The 19778-nt window shown below is 49.0% G+C and overlaps 1 protein-coding gene across 8 annotated transcripts in view; it reads right to left on the bottom strand.

Annotated features, from left to right (window-relative positions):
• Positions 1-19778, bottom strand: part of LOC147006617 (F-box/LRR-repeat protein 4-like) — a 56768-nt gene extending 36990 nt beyond the window's left edge. For 2 of the 8 annotated variants that reach the window (XM_085868376.1, XM_085868377.1), the window contains exons 1-4: positions 19443-19763; positions 11488-11919; positions 611-989; positions 58-302 (exon numbers count right to left, since the gene is read on the bottom strand). In XM_085868376.1, the coding sequence (XP_085724502.1) occupies positions 58-302; positions 611-989; positions 11488-11919; positions 19443-19477 (1091 nt within the window). In that variant the 5' untranslated portion in view covers positions 19478-19763. Of the gene's footprint in view, positions 1-57; positions 303-610; positions 990-1456; positions 1561-11487; positions 11920-19442 lie in introns of those variants that run through there. The other 6 variants (XR_015054715.1, XM_085868380.1, XM_085868379.1 and 3 more) reach the window with 6 other exon arrangements.

Below are 19778 nucleotides of genomic sequence, written 5' to 3'. Positions count from 1 at the left end.
GAGACGGTTCACCTCAACCCAGGCCGTCGATTACTAACTTTGCATTCAATTACTCACTTTTTAAGGACCGTAGGACTGAATTTTCCATCGTTTCCAGTCCATGAGAGACCGAGCGAGCGTGCATGGGTGAGACGAGGCTTCAAAGCCAGAAGGTCCTCCTCGCAGAGAGATGGCCAGAAAGGCTTGAGGTCCAGGTGTTTGTACATGGAAGGGATGTAGCAGTAGTCGTGCATGGTACGGCTGCATTGAGCGAAGCAGCACAGCTCAGGGAGTGTCAGGTGAGATAAAATAAGTTCGATAATCTGTCGTGGAAGTAAGGCAGCAAAAAAACCCATCGATTTAATTCTCAGTGCATCAACCTGACCAACTGTCACTGTCCAGATAGTCAAGGATGTCCATCAAATGGTAAACCAGTAACCCTTAAAACAACCCAGGTTACCACTAGTGAAGCCATCAAGGACTTCCAAACACAAACAGATTTGGACAGCCATTTCAATGTTGACACCATCGTCTGAAACCATTCTGAATCCAAACAATGAGATGATGTGATCTGGAAAACCAAGTTTTAAAAGAAGAACAGAAGATGACGAGTCGGGGTTCACATACTCACCTCGAAAGGTAAAAGGTCAAAATAGCCATTATTTGTGAAGGGGGAAAGCTTCTCTTCCTCCTCGTTTGCCCTCCTTTCTTCCTCCATATGTTCAACCATATCTCGTCTCCTACTTCTTTCCATCCTGTTTTGTTTCTGCTGAAATCTTTCTAACTCAGCAAGTTCTTCATTCTTGCTCTTAATTGGGAGCATGATGTCCACCGGGATACCGTACAGAAGAACAGCGTCCAGGTCCATGTAGTAATCGCTCTGGGAGCAACTGAACTCGACACGGAGGACGTTCGTCGCAAAACCCGGTGGTTGTATCGGTGGGGAAAAGGTAAATGGGACGTTCGGTAGAAGATTGGTGTCCGCAGGGCCGGACCACAGCGTCCGCCACCTGCATGATACATCACCAAGGTAAACCTTTTGAGGAGTGTCCTTTTGATTTTACCATGAAATAGAGATTGTGTATTAGGGTGTGGCTCATGTCGAACAACATCTCCAATTTGATACAAACGGATGTGTTAAAGGACATCACTCACATTATTCAATAAATTAACAAATAAATGAATAAAACTTGATGTTGCATTCGAAATTTACACGATCCCATTCTGGCTGTGTGACATATAATGGCTTGAGGATGAAGATCTTACAGTACAATAGGGGGCTGACAGGATGGTCTCGACTCCAGAGGTACGCACAGTCACCTTCAAGCCGTGTAGCCTGGGTTTGGATCCCGACCCAGTTACAAACTGTCATCCTGATGTTTCACATGGCAAGGTGATTCATCAATGTGTGTGTCGTCCCTCGGATGGACGTTAAGCAGACCATGGTGTCTTTCATGAAGAGGAGGCGAGCTCTTACCAACACCATGGTGAAGTTACAAATTCCTGCCCCAGCCAGCATAGGGCACTGCATCAGTGGCACAGCTGCACCCTCAGACAATGATGCCACCCTGAAGCCCTGTGCTGCATATGGACAAAGAAGGACAATCGGATAATTATGGTGATTGGACAAGTGATTAACTTTACTATATCTCTATTACTCCCACACTGCAGTTGAGTGTGAAACAACACACCACATACGACACCACATACCACACCACATCCACACTCTCCCGGAATGAAATCTAAACAACTCCTTCATTGTGTGATTTAAACAAATGCAGATGGCAACGAGACCATTTGTGCTCGTCCAACGAGACAGGGTACATGTTGTTGCGGCCACGGGTACCGAGACACCAGCTTATCACTCAAGGAGATTAATGCCAGGTTGTCCTCGGTCGAGCCGGACCTGGGGCCACCGCTCACAATTAACGTTGCCGTACAGTGGGTTGAGTTAGAACCAAGAATTCCACCCAGTTAACCACGAGTTCCAGTGTCCACCGTCCAATTATTCCGTTTCACTGGAGGTCACGTGGTTGCCTGAGCGGGGAGCGCGTCCTCGGCAAAGCACCAATGTTATCTTGATTAGATTTTAATTCGGGCGGCTGAGCGTTTTAACCGCTGGTTCGTGCCGACTATTTTTGGTCAAATCTGTGGTAATTACCTCCCAGTCTATCGAGGTTCGGACAATGCCAGACCAATGGAAGGAAAGGACAAACACGGACAGGGTGGAAATCGACAAATAATTTATTAATAATAAAATTAATAAATCGAAGGAACTTTTTATTTTCTAAGGTAAATAAAGAATGAATTTTAAAGCAAAATCAATAAAAATGCCAGGAAAGAGACAAAGAGCAGGTGCTTATCGGGGGTTAACTTACTTACAGCTAAACACAGACAAGGGTACCCAGCAGATCATTCGGGGGGAGGGCGGGGGGGGCGGGGGAAAGAATCGTCTCACTTACTAGAAAGTAGTCGTCCGTGAAATGAAAACGTCCTGAAATGTGTGCGTGCGTGTCATGTCCGTCGCCAGCACCCAGCCTTGCTGTGCACCCTCTCGCGAACAGCCTTGAATGCCAGTCGACGTCTGGAGGGTACCAAGATCGTCTGCCGCGGGTTTAGACCCTGGTATTGTTGGTGACCGACCCGTGCCTCACTTGAGGCTGCTCAAACCCACACACGCACCACACGCTCGCTTCCTTCTCCTCTTTTGTGCGCTTACACCCGCTTCTTGCTCGCTTTTCAAGCTTACTTCTCGTACTCTTCTCTCTCCCTGGCTTTCTTTCGCCTCCGCTTTCCCCTCCCGCTTTTCTCTTCACAGAACGTACCTCCCGTTTGTTTTATATCTCCGGGCCGTCTCCGCATGTGCAGTCCGCCCCACGCTCACCCTGCCCCACTTGCGCATGGTTACCATGACGACCCGTGCGCTCTCAAAAAAGGTGGGCGTCGGAGCTTGTGAAAGAAATGTTGCTGAGGAAATATTGTTACGGATTTGGAAACCTTGTGCACACAACAGCCAGGTCCTATAGTAGATCAGTTATATCGGTAAGTATGTGTTTCTAGCTAGGGTCCTGTCCTATGTTTAATGGGTGATTAATTGTGCGTGCCCTACGAAGTTATTTTATCGTGAGGATTTTTACATCACCAACAACGACAACAACACCCATCTTCGCTTCTTCACCACCAACAACAACAACTACAGATACTACTACTACATCCACTACAACAACGCCACCTTCCCGCACTCGACCAGTCGCCATTACGCACGTGTTTTTGGCTGGGGACGTGGGCGGAGCTTTCGTCGACTCCGGTCGAAGTTCCGCTCCGAGGAGGGGAGGAGAGCGTTTCCTCCAGTCAATGAGCGGAGGGCGAGCACCACACGCGCGCCCCAGCCAATCGGGAGGCCGCCCCGAGTCACCTGACAACCCACCAGCCAATCCGGACGCGAGTTGCGTCCTGGGGGGGGGGAGAAGTGAAGAGAAGAGCAAGTGTGCGCGAGGAGGTCTGGTTCTGTCTTCCCTTGAGCCTGTCCCGAGAGGATCGCCTGCCTGCGAGTCTGTCAGGACGAGAATCGCTTGCCTGTCTCCTCTGCTGGCGCTCGCTGTCTCGTTGCGTGCCATTAGGAGCATGTTGGAGCCCGACGCTGCCCTCCGTACCCGGTGCTTGCAGCGCATCGAGTTGCGGGTTCAAGTCCCGCCGAGCCGGATCGTCAAGGGCCGCACGAAGCGGGAAGGTCCAAGCTAGCACCTTTGAGAGATTGATGGAGCGTGTGCTTGGCGACATGCCATGGCAATCATGCCTGGTGTACCTGGATGATGTCATGGTACACGCAAGAACATTTCCACCGGGAAATAGCCAATTTGGACCATGTGTTTGGGTGCCTCAGGCAGGCAGGGCTGAAATTGAGCCCGGAGAAATGTACTTTGTTCGCGACAGAGGTGGCCTATCTCGGACATGTGATAGGCCGCGAGGGGGTGAAAACCGACCCAGGGAAAATTACAGCGGTTGAGGAGTGGGCCGTACCGACAAATGTTTAACAGGTGTGGGGGTTTTGGGGTCTTTGCTCCGACTCCCGGCGCTTTGTGGAAAACTTTGCAGAGATAGCCAGGCCCCTTCACCGGTTAACGGAGAAGGGGTTGAGATTTAATTGGACAGGGGAATGCCATCAGGCCTTCCTCAAATTAAAGGGGTGTTTGACATCCACACCCATTTTAGCGTACCCCGCCGATGACGGGATGTATACCCTGGACACGGATGCAAGCCAGGAAGGATTGGGGACAGTTTTGTCTCAGACGCAGGGGGGGCGTGGAAAGAGTGATCGCGTATTACAGTCGGGCCATGAGGAGGCCCGAACGAAATTATTGCGTTACTCGCAAGAAGCTATTGGCTATGCTGTCTGCCGTGACCCATTTCCATCCGTACTTGTACGGGAGGAAATTATTTGTTCGAACTGACCATTCCTCCTTCCAATGGCTCTTACAGTTCAAGGAACCGGAGGGCCAGATTGCAAGGTGGTTGGAGAAGTTGCAGCAGTACGATTTCAGTGTGGCCCATGGAGCCGGTAAGGCTCATGGGAACGCCGATGCGCTCTCTCGACGCCCCTGTCTGGGAGAAAACTGCAAATATTGCACGATGCATGAGGAGAGGAACCAATTGGCGGACACCTCACAGAAACTCCCAGCCCGTGCGGCCTGGGTGGTAGGCCCATCTTTGCCACTAACCGCGGGGGAGGAATTTGGCAGTTTGGCGTGGAGCACGGCCCAGCGGGAATACCCTGTAATAGGGCCCGTGTACAAGTGGGTCCAAGAAAACAAAAGGCCCAGTGGGGAGGAGATCACCCCATTTGGGGCGCGAACAAAGGCGTACTGGGCTCAGTGGAAGACCCGAGAAATGAGGGACAACATCTTGCATCGCAAGTGGGTGGAGATTCCCTCAGAGAGGACTTCTTGGCTGGTGATAGTCCCCGATGGGTTTAAAACCCAAATTTTGAAACAGGTGCACGGTACCCGCACAGGCGGGAATTTGGGCAGGACCAAAACAAAATCTCGGGTCCGCCGGCGATTCTATTGGGTTAACATGGGGCGCGATGTACAGGACTGGTGTCGAACATGCGACGCCTGTACTGCCAAAAAGGGACCGGCACGGAGGATGAGGGCCCCACTCCAACTACATCAGGTTGGGGCCCCCCTTCAGCGAGTAGCCATGGAGATTTTTGCACCACTGCTCCCACTCGCCAAGGTAATCGAGACATCCTCGTGATGATGGACCATTTCACCAAATGGCCGGAGGCCTTTGCCCTTCCCAACCAGGAAGCAGGGGTCGTTGCAAAGGCCTTCGTAGAAGGATTTGCATGTCAGTACGGGATTCCGGAGGAGCTGCACACTGATCAGGGGCGAAATTTTGAGAGCGAATTGCTAAAAGAGGTGTGCAGGCTCCTCGAAATTCGAAAAACCAAATAACGCCCCTGAGAACACAGTCTGACGGCATGGTGCAGAGGTTCAATCGGACCCTGATTCAACAATTGGCACTCTTCACCGCCGATAATCAGGAGAACTGGGACGAACATCTCCCGTATCTCCTGATGGCCTATTGCGCGTCCCAACATGGGGCCACCGCTTGTAGTCCAGCGCTGCTAATGTACAGACGGGAGCTGCGAGCCCCCGTCAATTTGCTGTGCGGTCCGACGCCTGAGCGTCCCGACAGACCCCCAGGGGGGGCTATGCCCGTCGGTTGGAGGAAGGCATGGAAAAAGTCCATGCCTTCGCTCGCCACCAGCTCCAACAGGCGGGTATAAAGATGAAGTGCAGGTACGACCACAAGAGCCAGGTGAGTGAGTACCCACCGGGGGCGAAGATTTGGTTCTTCAACCCCCGGAAGAGGAAGGGCAGATGACCGAAGCTCACCTCGCCTTGGCAGGGCCCGGGGGTCGTCCTGGCGCAAATCAGTGACGTGGTCCTGAAAATTAAAATGGGACCACGAGCCCTCCCCGGATCGTCCACGCGGATCGCCTGAGACCCTACAAGGGCGATCTTACGCCCTCATGGTTACGTCTTGCCGGAGTAGCTGGAGCTGGAACAGCCGTTCCCGCAGAGGCGCAAGGCTCGCAGAGCTTTGCTGCAAGTACACGAACTTAGGCAGGGGTGGAAGACCCCCCTGTCTTTGGGCACAGGAATAGCACCAGTTTGGGCGAAGGGTTAGGTGAGTTAGACCGGCCTCATGGGGCAGGGACAAGTCCTCATGGGGCCCGTGGTATGGTTAGTTGGAGGGATTCCAGTTTAGATTTAGAGTATGGGATTTTTTGGACTTGGAGACATGGACCGACTTTGAGTGTGTAGTGGGGACGTAGCTTAGCTACATAGATTAAATGGAATGTGCTATGACTTTAAGAGATGACGAGGGAGCACAAGTTAGTTGAGGGACTTAGTGAGAAGAATGGCAGTGTTCAGCGATGTGAGCGATGGAATTAAACCGAATGTACTTGATGAGCGAATGAGGGGCAGCGGGCCTGAGTGTATGGAGTGAATATGGTATGCATGGTGCGATGAGTGAGTGGGAGGAGGAGTGATTCCCACCCAAGGGACCCCGGGGTCAGAGTAATGTGAGTTAGTGGGTGAGTCAAATTTACAAAATGGAGGTCGTTTTGCTGTTGGTGCGAATGTATGCTCAAAACCCGTTTGGAGGGGTGCAGGAGTCCTGTTGATGGGCTGGGAGCGTGGCTGCGAACGGTGAGTATCGCTTAGTGGGCACCCCGGGCACCAGGCTAGTCGGCCGCGGTAGGCCAAGGGTCCAAGAGGGGCCGGGATAGCGTCGTGAGCACAGGTGGGCCCGCATGATGCGGGGCCCGTTGCGCCAATAGCCACGTGGGCAGTGTCATGGGCACGGGCACCCGGGGAAAGGGGCCCGTGGGGCCAGCCTGCCAAGTGAGCATCGAGAGGGAGTAGCCCTGGAGGGGCACTTCCCAGTTTTTGCGGAGCTGGTAGGCTCGGAGACAGTCACAGGGCCCGGGGGTGCCATAGTTGGAGGATCGGTGGAGGGTAGTTCCTGCCAAGGGAGCCACGTGTCCCAGCCACGAAACCGTGTGGGGGCACGAGGGAAAATTGGAGGGCAAGGCCCAAATTTGAGAGGACACCAACACAGCCGACGGGAATCTTGGTTGGTAGAACCAACAGTTTAAGCGACAGGCGCTTTTGGAAAGCCCCAGGGTAGTTAAAAGTTAATAAATATTAGAGTAGATAGGGAAGTGTACCCCTCCGCACCATCCATCCCTTCGCTCTCATTGTAGGCCGCTGGACCTACCTTGGGTTAGATCGCTAAGATATGAGGAGGCCATTCTGAGGCTTGATTGGGCCTCGAGACAGGACATTAGCTCTCCCTTATTCCCCTCCAGGAAGGGAACATAGGGGTTGGGAGTAGGCTTGGAGACACGATAGGTTAGCCGGACAGAGACAATAATGGGGGTTCGGGAGACGATTAAAAAAGGAAAGAAAAAAAAATTAAGATGGGGCTAAATTGGATTTTTTGCAAACGAAGGGAGTGAATATGGACAGAGACAGGCAAAGGCGATAGGTTGGGAGGGAGACAGTAGGGTAGGTCCGAGCCCGCCTTCAGACCGGCCAGCACCACCGCACTCCCTCCACAAACCTCCAGAACGAGACGAGAGGCCGGCCAGCTTCACCTGCCAGCCTGTTTTTGCTACAGCGGCCTGTGCCGGCCTTGCCATGCCTTGTCTGCCTGCCTCTGCCTTGACCCCATGCCTGCTCGCCCTTGCGTTTGCATTGCCCCATTCCATCCATTACCATGTGCGCCAGGATCATCGCGCAAGTTGCGGGGACTGCCCTGCAGGCAGCCCCGCCGACCATTGTGTTTGCTTGCATTGGTGCCCATTCAGTGTTCTGCAGGGACTGCCTTACAGGCAGCAGCACACGCAGACTGCATTGAGCAGCCCGTGCACAGTGTTTGCATCCATCCATCCATCTGCACACGGGGACTGCATTGATGCAGCCCGTGCACCATTCATTTTTGTGTTTGCTTGCGTCGGTGCCCATTCAGTGTTCTGCAGGGACTGGGCAGCCGCACACGGAGACTGCATTGAGCAGCCCGTGCACCGTATTTTTCATTTATCCATCCGTCTGCACACGGGGACTGCATTGGTGCAGCCCGTGCACCGTTTGTGTTCAGACTTGCATTTGTTTCATGAGCCAGAGACTGCATTTGGGCAGCCTGGCTCCCTGCTTCAAAAATGGCCTGTGGGATGGCATATGGCATGCCGGGTTGTGGTGAGTTGCCTCCAGCAGCTGAAGACATGAAAAGGTTCTGTGACAGACAACGGGGACCTTTTGAACAGGCCCCGAAGACATCCGACCTTCAGCTGTGTGGACGCTCACCCTCAAACTAGGACTAACTTTGCCATGCCCTTTTTCCCACAGAGTCCATCGGTCCTAGGCCATGGTTAATTTATTTATATTTTATATATATTTTTATTTATATTTTATTTATATATAAATTTATAAGGTTAAGGTTAAGTTAAGGGTAAATTGTACATGAGTTTGCTCCCCCTGCATGTGTCGTAGCGCCGGCAATTATAGTTAAGTCGTCTGTACGAGTGAGTTTGTTAGTTACTCAGCCCGTAGGTTATATACTTTTGGGACACGGATACACCAAATGTCGCACTCAGGGATCCGAAGGTAAATCGTACGAGGGGAAACTTACACATGAAGGCACACGAAAATTTGACGACTTGGGACGAGTCTGAAAAAGGGGAGGGGGTAGTGTTACGGTTGTGGAAATTCACAGAACACCATTCAGGTTTCCCGAAGATCAGTTATGTCGATAAGTGTGTGTCCAGATAGATTTCCCCACCGATGTCTAACGGGATTTATTCGTGAGCCGGGCTGTGCAATCTTGAGGTAGTATTTATTATATCTTTTCTATCTTTATTTTAAACAACATCTCCTCACCACCTTCTCCACAACCGCCAACATCTCCTCAACACCTTCGCAACAACCGCCAACATCTCCTCACCACCTTAACCAACATCTCCTCACCACCTTCTCCACAACCGCCAACATCTCCTCACCACCTTAACTAACAACCGCCAACATTTGCTTACTACCTTCTCGACAACCGCCAACATCCCCTCACCACATCAACAAACGAACAACATCTCTTCACCTTCATCTCCACAAACGCCGCCATCTTTTCGCCAGCAACGGCATTCCACGGACGAGCGGCATCTCCGCCGATAGACGCGGGGTCTCCCTGGTTGGGGCGAGGGCTGGTGATTTCTACCACTTCCGCTTTCTCCGCATTTGACGGCAAGATCGGATCAAAATGACAAAAGGGGCGGAGCCGGCGGGGGGTGAAGGGTCATCGGTGAAAGACCAAACCCCCCCCCCAAAACCCCATAAAGGCGGGGCTGAGGCCCCGGGAGTCAGTTGGGTACGAGTCTGGGTTCGTGGTCCAGTTGAGGAGAGGATTTCGTCTGGAGTCTGGGTTCGTGGTCCAGTTGAAGTCTGAGTTCGTGGTTGAGTTCATTCGGAGTGGAGCTCGGAGTCCAGCCAAGCCTTCAGTGCCGTGCCGAATCGTGGGTCGGTGTTGGCAGCCGGAGAGAAGTCGCCAGCCAGTGACATAACAGCCCGAGGTGATCGGGCCGGGACGGTCGGAGCGACGCTGAGGAGTGAGCGGGCTCTTAAGAGAGCATCAACTCTAAAAGAGCAAGGCCCATTCGCTCCTCTGGGGCGTCGTCGGCTCGGCCTGATCGACCAGGCCACACGGCTAGGCCTGGACCAACCGAGCTGCCAATACACCAGCTGCCGTGTTGATGACGAGACATCGAGGTTCGCCCAGCGAGTTACCACGAGGGTGGCAGGTAACCTGCGCGGTCTCGCGGAGCTCCTTCGGTCTCCACAGCTCCGTGGAACATTAAAGGTCTTCGGGCCCTGTTCTTTTCTTTCTGGGTTTTTGCATGGATGTCTGTGGCGCCTTGTCTATAAGTAGAATTGTTATAAGTGTCCATAATAAAGAGACAACGGCTGTCGGTTTTTCTTGCTCGTGTCCTGTCCCTTTCCCCCATTGCTTCATTGACTGCAGACGTGCTTGGACTGCTTGTATATGTGCATACGTGTAAAATAAATGTCCTTGTTATCTTGCCAAAACGAAGTTTTTGCAAGATATGTTAGTCAGCTTGTATTTTTTTTTTTTTTTTTTTCGTTTGTCTGTAATCACGTATAAAAAATTCTGCAGAACACAGTTATCATTGGAAATTTTTGTAACTTCGCATATCAGAGGCCTATAGAGGTCCCTTTCAGCGCACAAAATTTTGAAGGTCAAGGTCAAAGGTCGTCACTTTGTTGCAAATCAGGGGAGTCGACAAAACCCTTATTTTTTGAGTAATTTTGATCGGATCGTCTTCAAACTTCATGGGAATATAGTTCATGGTCTGGCGCTCAGTTGATTAATTTTTGGTGGCGATTGCCCTTGACCTTCATGGTTAGCGCCTGAGCTCAAACATATTTGACCCCAAGGTCAAATTTTCAAGTTTTAGGAACTATATCGTGTAGTACCTCAAATTGAACACCTCGATGAGTGCTTTCTAGATATGTCAAGCTAGAGACATTATGACGTCATTTGGTGACGTTATGAGGCAAAAGCATATTTTTAATGGTTACTCTGGAGAACGATTCTCATCGGAATCTCTCGTAGGCAGATATTCCTCAAGGAGCCGCTCCTGGTGGATAGCAGCTCTGTTCACCTCAGTGTGACCTTAAAGAAGTCACACGTGGTCACCTTTTGGCAAGATACGGGTCACCCTGCGGGTGACATTGGTTAATTTGAATATTCACCTGCTCGTTGCGACCCTTCCTCCATTGGGCTGCCGTTATTGTGTTCGGAATAATAGCTGGTTTTTAATAGCCGATATAATAATCGAGTCCGACGGGGCTTGGCGATAATAAACCGCTCGGCAATCGCAAATGGCGCGAGCTGCGTAAATCGGCTCGTGTCCATACGGGTCCCGTTGAGGTGTAAATCCCTGGCATTTCTGTCTGCGCGAATACTTGGGTAAATCGACAATTCGGGGATCAACCCTGTCGCAAGTTGACAGAAGAGTTGGCTGATTTACGGTGTGGTTAAAAACACACCCGCAGCTGGATTTCGCCGTTGATCCGAAAGCTGCGACTCGGATTGCCACGGTCGGTGGGCGCGTGCGGACGCGAATTAGCTAAAAGCGGTCGTCCGCACGCCGGCGCGGTTAGAACCACAACAATATGCTCATTTACCCAGGGGTTTCCAATATTTTGTCCACAACCTGTCGATCAAATGTTTTCAAAACCAGGTAACTCATCCATTTATGCATCAAAGATGTTATTGAAATCCCGTTATCATCATGTAAGACCAGTCAGAGGCTCAACATACTCCCAAATCAAACGATAATTGGTCATTTCATCCCTTTTGGACTCACGAGCATAAAGACTTTAAAACTCGGAGAATGAAACCAAAAAGAGTCATTGGTACCTGTGCACCGCAGACTCTTCACCGTCATCCAATGACTTGGCCAGAATCCGAACCACATATCCAGGGCTGTTTGACTCCAAGACGGAGACCCTGGTCGGGAAGACGGGCTCGTCGAAAAGTAACTCGATGAAATCCTGGCTTTTAAACCACTCAGGATTCTTGGGACAACGTCCGGGTGTCCATCGGGACAAGCGTTCACACCACGATCCGTATGTTCTCGGCACGGCCACGTGCATGAAGTCCCCAAAGAGGGAAAATATGTTGGTTGGACACGCAGGGTTGCTGATGGCATTGTGTCCTCCATACTGGGTACTCAGGTCCAGAACTTGTTTCACGAATTGAGACAGCTCGAATTGAGGCGACTGCGGGAACAAACCATGAAGGTATTCCTGCAGTGTTGGTGCATCTCCACGCCGTTGTTGTCTCCTGGTCCTGTTGAACAGGAAGTGCAGAGCAGGCTCAACATGCAAGTGTATTATATACACTCATCATAAAATCCACAATCGTGATGCAGCACGCGTAGATCACGTGGTCATTTATTTATTGCACTTGTTTTAAGGAACTCAGATTATGTCATCACTTCCCCCCCCCCCCCCAATTGTATCACTCAAAAAACAATTCTCATCTTACCATGGTCCATTTTACTCGCTAAATGCTGACAGATTTCCGAAAATCTATGTGTGCCACCCATATTGATTTCCAAAATCAAACTTTTGCAGCTTTGAAAAAGGCGTTCGGCATATTACAAGTGAAACTAGAGGGGGAGCACTCGGTAGAGTGCAAAATCTCCGCCGCCAATACTGCTGAGTCACTTAAGTGAGCCTGATATCCTATTCATTGTAGGTCAAAACGGATCAGACTCTACTGAACCACGATTGAATAAACTAAACTGGATCAACGCGCATGTAGAAATGCACAAAAAATAAAATCGAAATATAAAAGAAAATTTTGAAAAAAAAGTTGTAAAATTTCTGGTTTTTTTCTCTAACGAATTTTTTTTTGGGGGGAGGGGGTTCGAAATCACTTAAAACATGTAGAAATGCAAAAAAAAAAATTCAAATATTTTTCAAATTAAATCGAAATTTTTTTTGTACCAATCCAAAATCGAATGGCATGATCCTTGGACCATACCTTATCCCCCCACCAAGTTTCGTCGAAATCCGTCCAGGAGTTTTTCCGTAATACTGTTCACAAACAAACAGACAGGGGTGAAAACAGTAACCTCCGTCCATCTTCGATGGCAGAGGTTAACAAGTGGTACCAGGCACAACAAATCCCGCCCATTTAAGGCATAAAGTTATTTTGGGGATCAAATTTAAATTTGATACATCCTTAACATGAATGTTGATTATAAGGAATAGAATAAGGAATATTTTTGTCTTAGTTTGAAGTCAATTAAACCATTTTTGACGAAGTTATGACCGTAAAATGATTTTGACCTTTTCGTGACCTGACCTTGATATTTGACCTAATTGGACCCAAAAGTTAATGTGGTCGTCCAAGGTTCATTGCACACCTGTGGATACAATTTGACAGTGTTTGAGCCAGCCGTTCTCCCATAAAGTTGTATTTTCGTAAACATATTTTAGTTTTAATGGAAAATTTGGAATTTTGACCGATGACCATGACCCCCAAAAGTTCGGACCCGACCTATCTTCACAAATATGCATTTTTCACTGTAGGAATGGGTAGGCTTACAAGTGACAAATAGAATAAGGGTCACTATAAGCTTAGTTTGAAATAAATCATATCATTTTGATGAAGTTATGAGCAAAAAACGATTTTGATCTTTTTGTGACCTTGACCTTGACCTTTGATCCAATTGGACCCAAAAGTTAATGTGGTCGTCCAAGGTTCATTGCCCACCTGTGGATTACATTTGATAGTGTTTGCTAAAGCCGTTTTGCCGTAAAGTTGCGAACAGACAGACAAACAAACAGACAAACAAACCCGACGATTACAATATCCCGGAGGGAGGGAGTGGGATAACTAGCATCCGTTGAAGACAAACTCTTCGATATTCCCCGCCATAGTAAATGAGGATTAACAAACATATTCCCAAAGCGTGTGCAATATGTATGTGAAGTTTCCCCTTGATCTGACCAGCCAGTCTGGAGAAGAAGATGTTTGAAGGTTTTTGGGGGAAATTCAATATGGCCACCAAGCCATGTGACCTATCAATTAGAAATTAACAAACTTCTGAAAGGGGAAAGTGTATGTGAAATTTTGCCTCAATCTGTTCAGCCGTTCTGGAGAAGAAGATTTTTAAAATTTATTAATTTTCAATCCAAGATGGCTGACGAACCTTGTGACCTATGACATCATAAATTTACATTCTGCCTCCAATCCTCCAGTGGAATACGTGTGTGAAGTTTCGTGTTAATCAAATGAGGTGTGTTTTTCTATCCAAGATGGCCACCAAACCATGTGACTTGTGACGTCATAATTTTTACTATGAATGCAGACATGATGGAAGATGATAGTTGCACATTTTCGCTTCTTTAGGTTATGTGATTCCAGAGAAAACATAATTTAATATTTTTTTTGAATCCAACATGGCTGCCAAACCATGTGACCTATCAATTAGAAAATATCAAAAGGCACCGGTTCACCACTTGCTTGATATGTGTACCAAATTTCGTAAATATATCTTGAGGGGATTTGTAGTTAAGCTCCGGAAACGAAATGTGACCGACGGACGGACGGACGGACGGACGGAACCCATTTCTATATCCCCGCCAACTTAGTTGGTTGGCGGGGGATAAATATAAATACACCGTTTACATTGTGTTTCCGTGTTGAGAAAAAAAATCCAGCTCATAAGTCTACCCTTGTGAAGATGTGACAATGGCATTTCACAGATCTACAAATAGTAAGGGAAGCTCATGTCGGCCATGTTGATGACATGGGCACTGCGTGGTCCCAAGAGAGTTATTTCATAAGTATCCGTTCTTAGTTAGCCTTTCCCTCATGTCCAGTGGGTTTATGGGACAAAATGCGTTGTGAGGGGTTTTCAGGAAGTCTTATTCGCATTCTATATTATTTCATCGATTTCATTCATTTTTCTGCACACACGATGTTCTCTTCATCCATGCATGCCCACATAGTAGCAAGAGACAGCTCATCAGCATATGCCGGCAAAACCACATCCAAACTTCGTGCCATTCCTGAACTGACCAACAGCTCAGATCTTCACCATAATCGAACCACAATGCTACATCATTCCCATAACCATCACAACGCCCATATAAAAATCCCGATATCATTTCAAGTTTGCTTACCTCACCATAACCGCTACAACATTCAACCATCTCACCATCACCGCAACAACATTCAACCATCTCACCATAACCGCTTCAACATTCAACCATCTCACCATAACGGCTACAACATTCAACCATCTCACCATAACCGCTTCAACATTCAACCATCTCACCATAACCGATACAACATTCAACCATCTCACCATAACGGCTACAACATTCAACCATTTCACCATAACCGCTTCAACATTCAACCATCTCACCATAACCGCTTCAACATTCAACCATCTCACCATAACCGCTTCAACATTTAACCATCTCACCATAACTGCTACAGCATTCAACCATCTCACCATAACCACTACAACATTCAACCATCTCACCAAAACCGCTCCAAGATTCAACCATCTCACCATAACCGCAAAAACATTCAACCATCTCACCATAACCGCTTCAACATTCAACCATCTCACCATAACCACTTCAACATTCAACCATCTCACCATAACCGCTTCAACATTCACCATCTCACAATAACCGCTTCAACATTCAACCATCTCACCATAACCGCTTCAACATTCAACCATCTCACTATAACCGCAACAACATTCAACCATCTCACAATAACCGCTTCAACATTCAACCATCTCACCATAACCGCTTCAACATTCAATCATCTCACTATAACCGCAACAACATTCAACCATCTCACCATAACAGCTTCAACATTCAACCATCTCACCATAACCGCTTCAACATTCAACCATCTCACCATAACCGCTTCAACATTCAACCATCTCACCATAACCGCTTCAACATTCAACCATCTCACCATAACCGATACAACATTCAACCATCTCACCATAACTGCTACAGCATTCAACCATCTCACCATAACCGCTTCAGCATTCAACCATCTCACTATAACCGCAACAACATTCAACCATTTCACCATAACCGCTTCAACATTCAACAATCTCACTATAACCGCAACAACATTCAACCATCTCACCATAACCGCAAAAATGCTTCAACCATCTCACCATCACCGTTACAACATTCAACTACCTCACACAACTGCTACGAATGCTGCAACCACAGTCACCATCAAGAACGTCAACCATTGTCCTTTGAAGATTTCGGGGAACAATATCGGGATATCGGGAACTTTTAAGATATCGGAGAAATCAGAAAACATGACCGCCCTGCGTAAAAAAGGTGCAAAAACAGATCCCAGCAACTACAGACCAATCATCAGCAAAGTTCTGGAATCCATCATCGCTTCCGACATTAAATCCTTCCTCTTCACCAACGGTTTGATTTCCGATCATCAATTTGGTTTCAGACCAGGTCCACTCACTCTTCCCTGGATATGCTGCTTCTGCTCTCCCAACAATGGATGGAGGTCCTCAATGCTGGACATGAGATGAGAGCCATATCCCTCAACATATCGCGTGCTTTCAATACGGTCTGGCACCCTGACCTGCTCACCAAACTCTCTTCCGATGGTATCCAAGGCCACCTCCACTCATGGCTTGTGGAATTCCTCTCCTGTCACAGTCAACGTGACAATTTAATGACGTATTAATTTTATCCCTTATTTAATGAACATGATTCAATGTGGCCTTCTAATCCTGTCCTCTGTCCTCCAGTGACTCTCATCCTTAAAGCATGTTTCACTCACTGCAACTATATCGAACTCCTCGCTCTCTACTTTAGCTTCAGGCTCTTCCATCTTATTATTTAAACTTCTGGCATTGGTATAGAATATGTTTAACTTTTCCCTTCCTGAAATTATATTTTCCTGCCTGGCCCTCCTCATCACAATTACATCATCAGGTCCTTCCTTTATAGCTTCCCCACCCTCCGCTGACCTAAAAATAGCCTGAATTCCTTCCTCAATTCCCACTGCAAACCTTGCTGCCCCCTTTCCATTTACCATACGGTCATCATTCCGGAAACACTCCCTTTGTCCCCTCAATGATTCCCACTGCTTGTTCAATGTAAAACCTTCCTCCCTACAACAATCTTCCAGCCATTGGTTGACGTCTATAGCTCTGCTCATAATTTCTGTATTGTTTCCTATTATCTTGGGAGGATCCCAGAAAACATGACCTCACAACCCTTAGTTTTCAGCCGCTTACCCAATATCCTGTATCTATTTTTCAAAACCTCAGAGTAAACTTTCCCTCCATCATTCACATCGAGGTGTACCACAACCAACTTCTTCCAGCAGTGACCCGACACAATATCGTTGACCCTTCCTTCAATGTCCCTAACTCCCGCTAATTCAAAACTACACAGAATTCTGTCTGCAATACTTCCTACAGGATGAACAATGTACTTATTTAATTGTCTCATCACCCACAAAAACTGTCTCCCATACCTCATGTCTAACAGTTTCTATTTCAGCATCAACACCACTGCCTGCACCCAGTGCACCTCCACCACTGCCTGCACCCAGTGCACCGTCCTCACTGCCCACCCCCGTTGCACTGTCCCCACTTCCAATATCCTCAGCAACCTCAGTCCACAACCGGAACCAACTATTATCTTCAAATTTCTTACATTCTGCGACTTGCTGCAAATTATCGATGCGTTCCTTCAACCCAGTAATAACCTTCCTCAAGTGGACGATTTCCTCACACTTCCTACAACAATAAGAACCCTCTGCTTCCCCCATTGTTGACGTGGCCCACATTGAGCAACTGTGACATTTTACGTATTCCTCTTCCCTTCTCCTTCGCTCTCTATTTATGACCTTCTTCACCCCCAAACTCCCAAGGCCCCAACTGACTTTACGCTAAACTTATCACGAGGCCTCGCCCTGCTTCTTTCAACAAACTAACTCAACTACCCGCTAGAACTGTGATGAACACAAGACAAAAAAATAAGTGCAGTTCCACAGCCCCTGACACAAATCTCGATAACAAAATACACAAAACGCTTTTGGACTGAAAACTTAGCTTTAGAGGGCCTGGAAGGAGAGGGCCTGGAAGGAGAGGGACCAGAAGATGGACTGGAAGGAGGGACTGGAAAGAGAGGGACTGGAATGAGAGGGACTGGAAGGAGAGCTCGCCACCCAGTCGTCCTCGTACGCCAATCCCTGAACCGGAAGTTGGTCAGGACGTGTTCAACATTGGGTTTTTTACAACTAAAATGGCCGCCAGTCGACCATCTTGGATCTGATCTCGAAAATGAAATGACGTGCACATGTAATCCACCATTCATTATCCATACACCAAGTGTGAACAACGTCGGTGAATGCATGCTCGAGAAATGTTGGAGGACGTGTTCAACATTGGGTTTTTTTACAACTAAAATGGCTGCCTCCCATCCCTCCCCCTGCCTCTCCCCCCCTCCCTCCGACCTCTTCTCCCCTCCCTCCCTCCTCTTCTCGCCCACCCTCCTCTTCTATCCCCCATCGCATCTCTCCCCCCCACCTCCTCTCTCTACCTTCGCCCTCCCTCCTCTTCTCCCCCTCCCACTTCTCCCTCCTGCCTCCTCTCTCGACTTCCTCCCTCCTCTTGACCCTAAAATCCTCTCTCTACCCTTGCCATACCCTCCTCTTCTCCCCTCCCTCTCTCCTCTTCTCCATCCTCTTCACTCCCTCATTCTCCTCCTCTTCTTCCCCCTGCCTCCTCTCTCTCTTCCTCTTCACTACCTCACCTCCTCCCCACTGCCTCCTCTCATCCTCTTCACTCCCTCCTCTTCTCTCCTCTCTCCCCCTCCTCTCTCTTCCTCTTCCTCCTCACCCCCTCCTCTTCTCCCCCTATCCTCCTCTCTTCCTCTTCCTCCTCACTCCCTCCTCTTCTCCCTCTCCTATCTCTTCCTCTTCTCCCCCATCCTCCTCTCTCTTCCTGTTCTTCCTCACTCCCTCGTCTTCTCCCCCCTCCTCTCTCTTCCTCATCTCCCCCCATCCTCCTCTCTCTTCCTGTTCCTCCTCACTCGCTCCTCTTCTCCCTCTCCTATCTCTTGCTCTTCTCCCGCATCCTCGTGTCTCTTCCTGTTCCTCCTCACTCCCTCCTCTTCTCCCCCTCCTCTCTCTTCCTCTTCTCCCCCATCCTCCTCTCTCTTCCTGTTCCTCCTCACTCCCTCCTCTTCTCCCCCTCCTCTTTTCCGCCCATCCTCCTCTCTCTTCCTCTTCTCCCTATCCTCCTCTCTTCCTCTTCCTCCTCACTCCCTCCTCTTCTCCCCCCTCCTCTCTTTCACTTCTCCCCCCGTCCTCCTCACTCCCTCCTCCTCTATCTTCCTCCTCACTCCCTCCTCTTCAACGCCACCCTCCGCTCTCTTCCTCTCCACCCCCTATCCTCCTCTCATCCTCTTACTCCACACCCCCTCCCCTTCTCCCCCTCCTCTCTCTTCCTCTTCTCCCCCCATCCTCCTCTCTTCCTGTTCCTCCTCACTCCCTCCTCACTCCCTCCTCTTCTCCGCCCATCCTCCTCTCTCTTCCTCTTCTCCCCCCATCCTCCTCTCTCTTCCTCTTCTCTCCCCTGCCTCCTCTCTCTACCACCTCCGTCTCTCCACCCTCGCCCTTTCCTTCCCTCCTCCCCTCCCCTCTCTCTCCCCCGATCCCACTCTCTACCCCCCCCCCTTTCTCCCCAACTTAATGTTCCCTCAGCGAAGCGACGACTACTTTTCTGCTTCATCCGATATTTAGATTTCCCGCCCTAAAGAGACCCCAGTCCTTACCGTAACGACCGACGTCGTCCTCCAATTGGGTTCATTGTTGTTTGCCGAGAAGGGAAACCGAGGTGATGTTCAACGACCTGGAAGGTTCAGGTAAAGGGAGCAAAGACTTGTTATTGTGAGGCCTCCACTCCTCCTGTATCAAGGCCGACTCGATCTTTTCTCACAAACCCCGGAACCAGGAACACGTGATGAAAAGTCCGTCGCCGTTGACTCCGCCCCCAACGTACGGAAATGGCGGCTTGTTCCGTCCAGATGACGTCATCACGTTCTCACGTGGTATCACTCAAAAACCTTCTTTAATCCCATCAGAGTACATTTTACTCGTTAAATTCTTTC

Source organism: Eptatretus burgeri, unplaced genomic scaffold (genome assembly GCF_056783735.1).
Source record: "Eptatretus burgeri isolate ZD-2024b unplaced genomic scaffold, Ebu_testis_v1 Ebu_testis_scaffold_3160, whole genome shotgun sequence".
NCBI classification, from domain to species: domain Eukaryota; kingdom Metazoa; phylum Chordata; class Myxini; order Myxiniformes; family Myxinidae; genus Eptatretus; species Eptatretus burgeri.
This window is presented reverse-complemented; position numbering and strand designations above follow the sequence as displayed.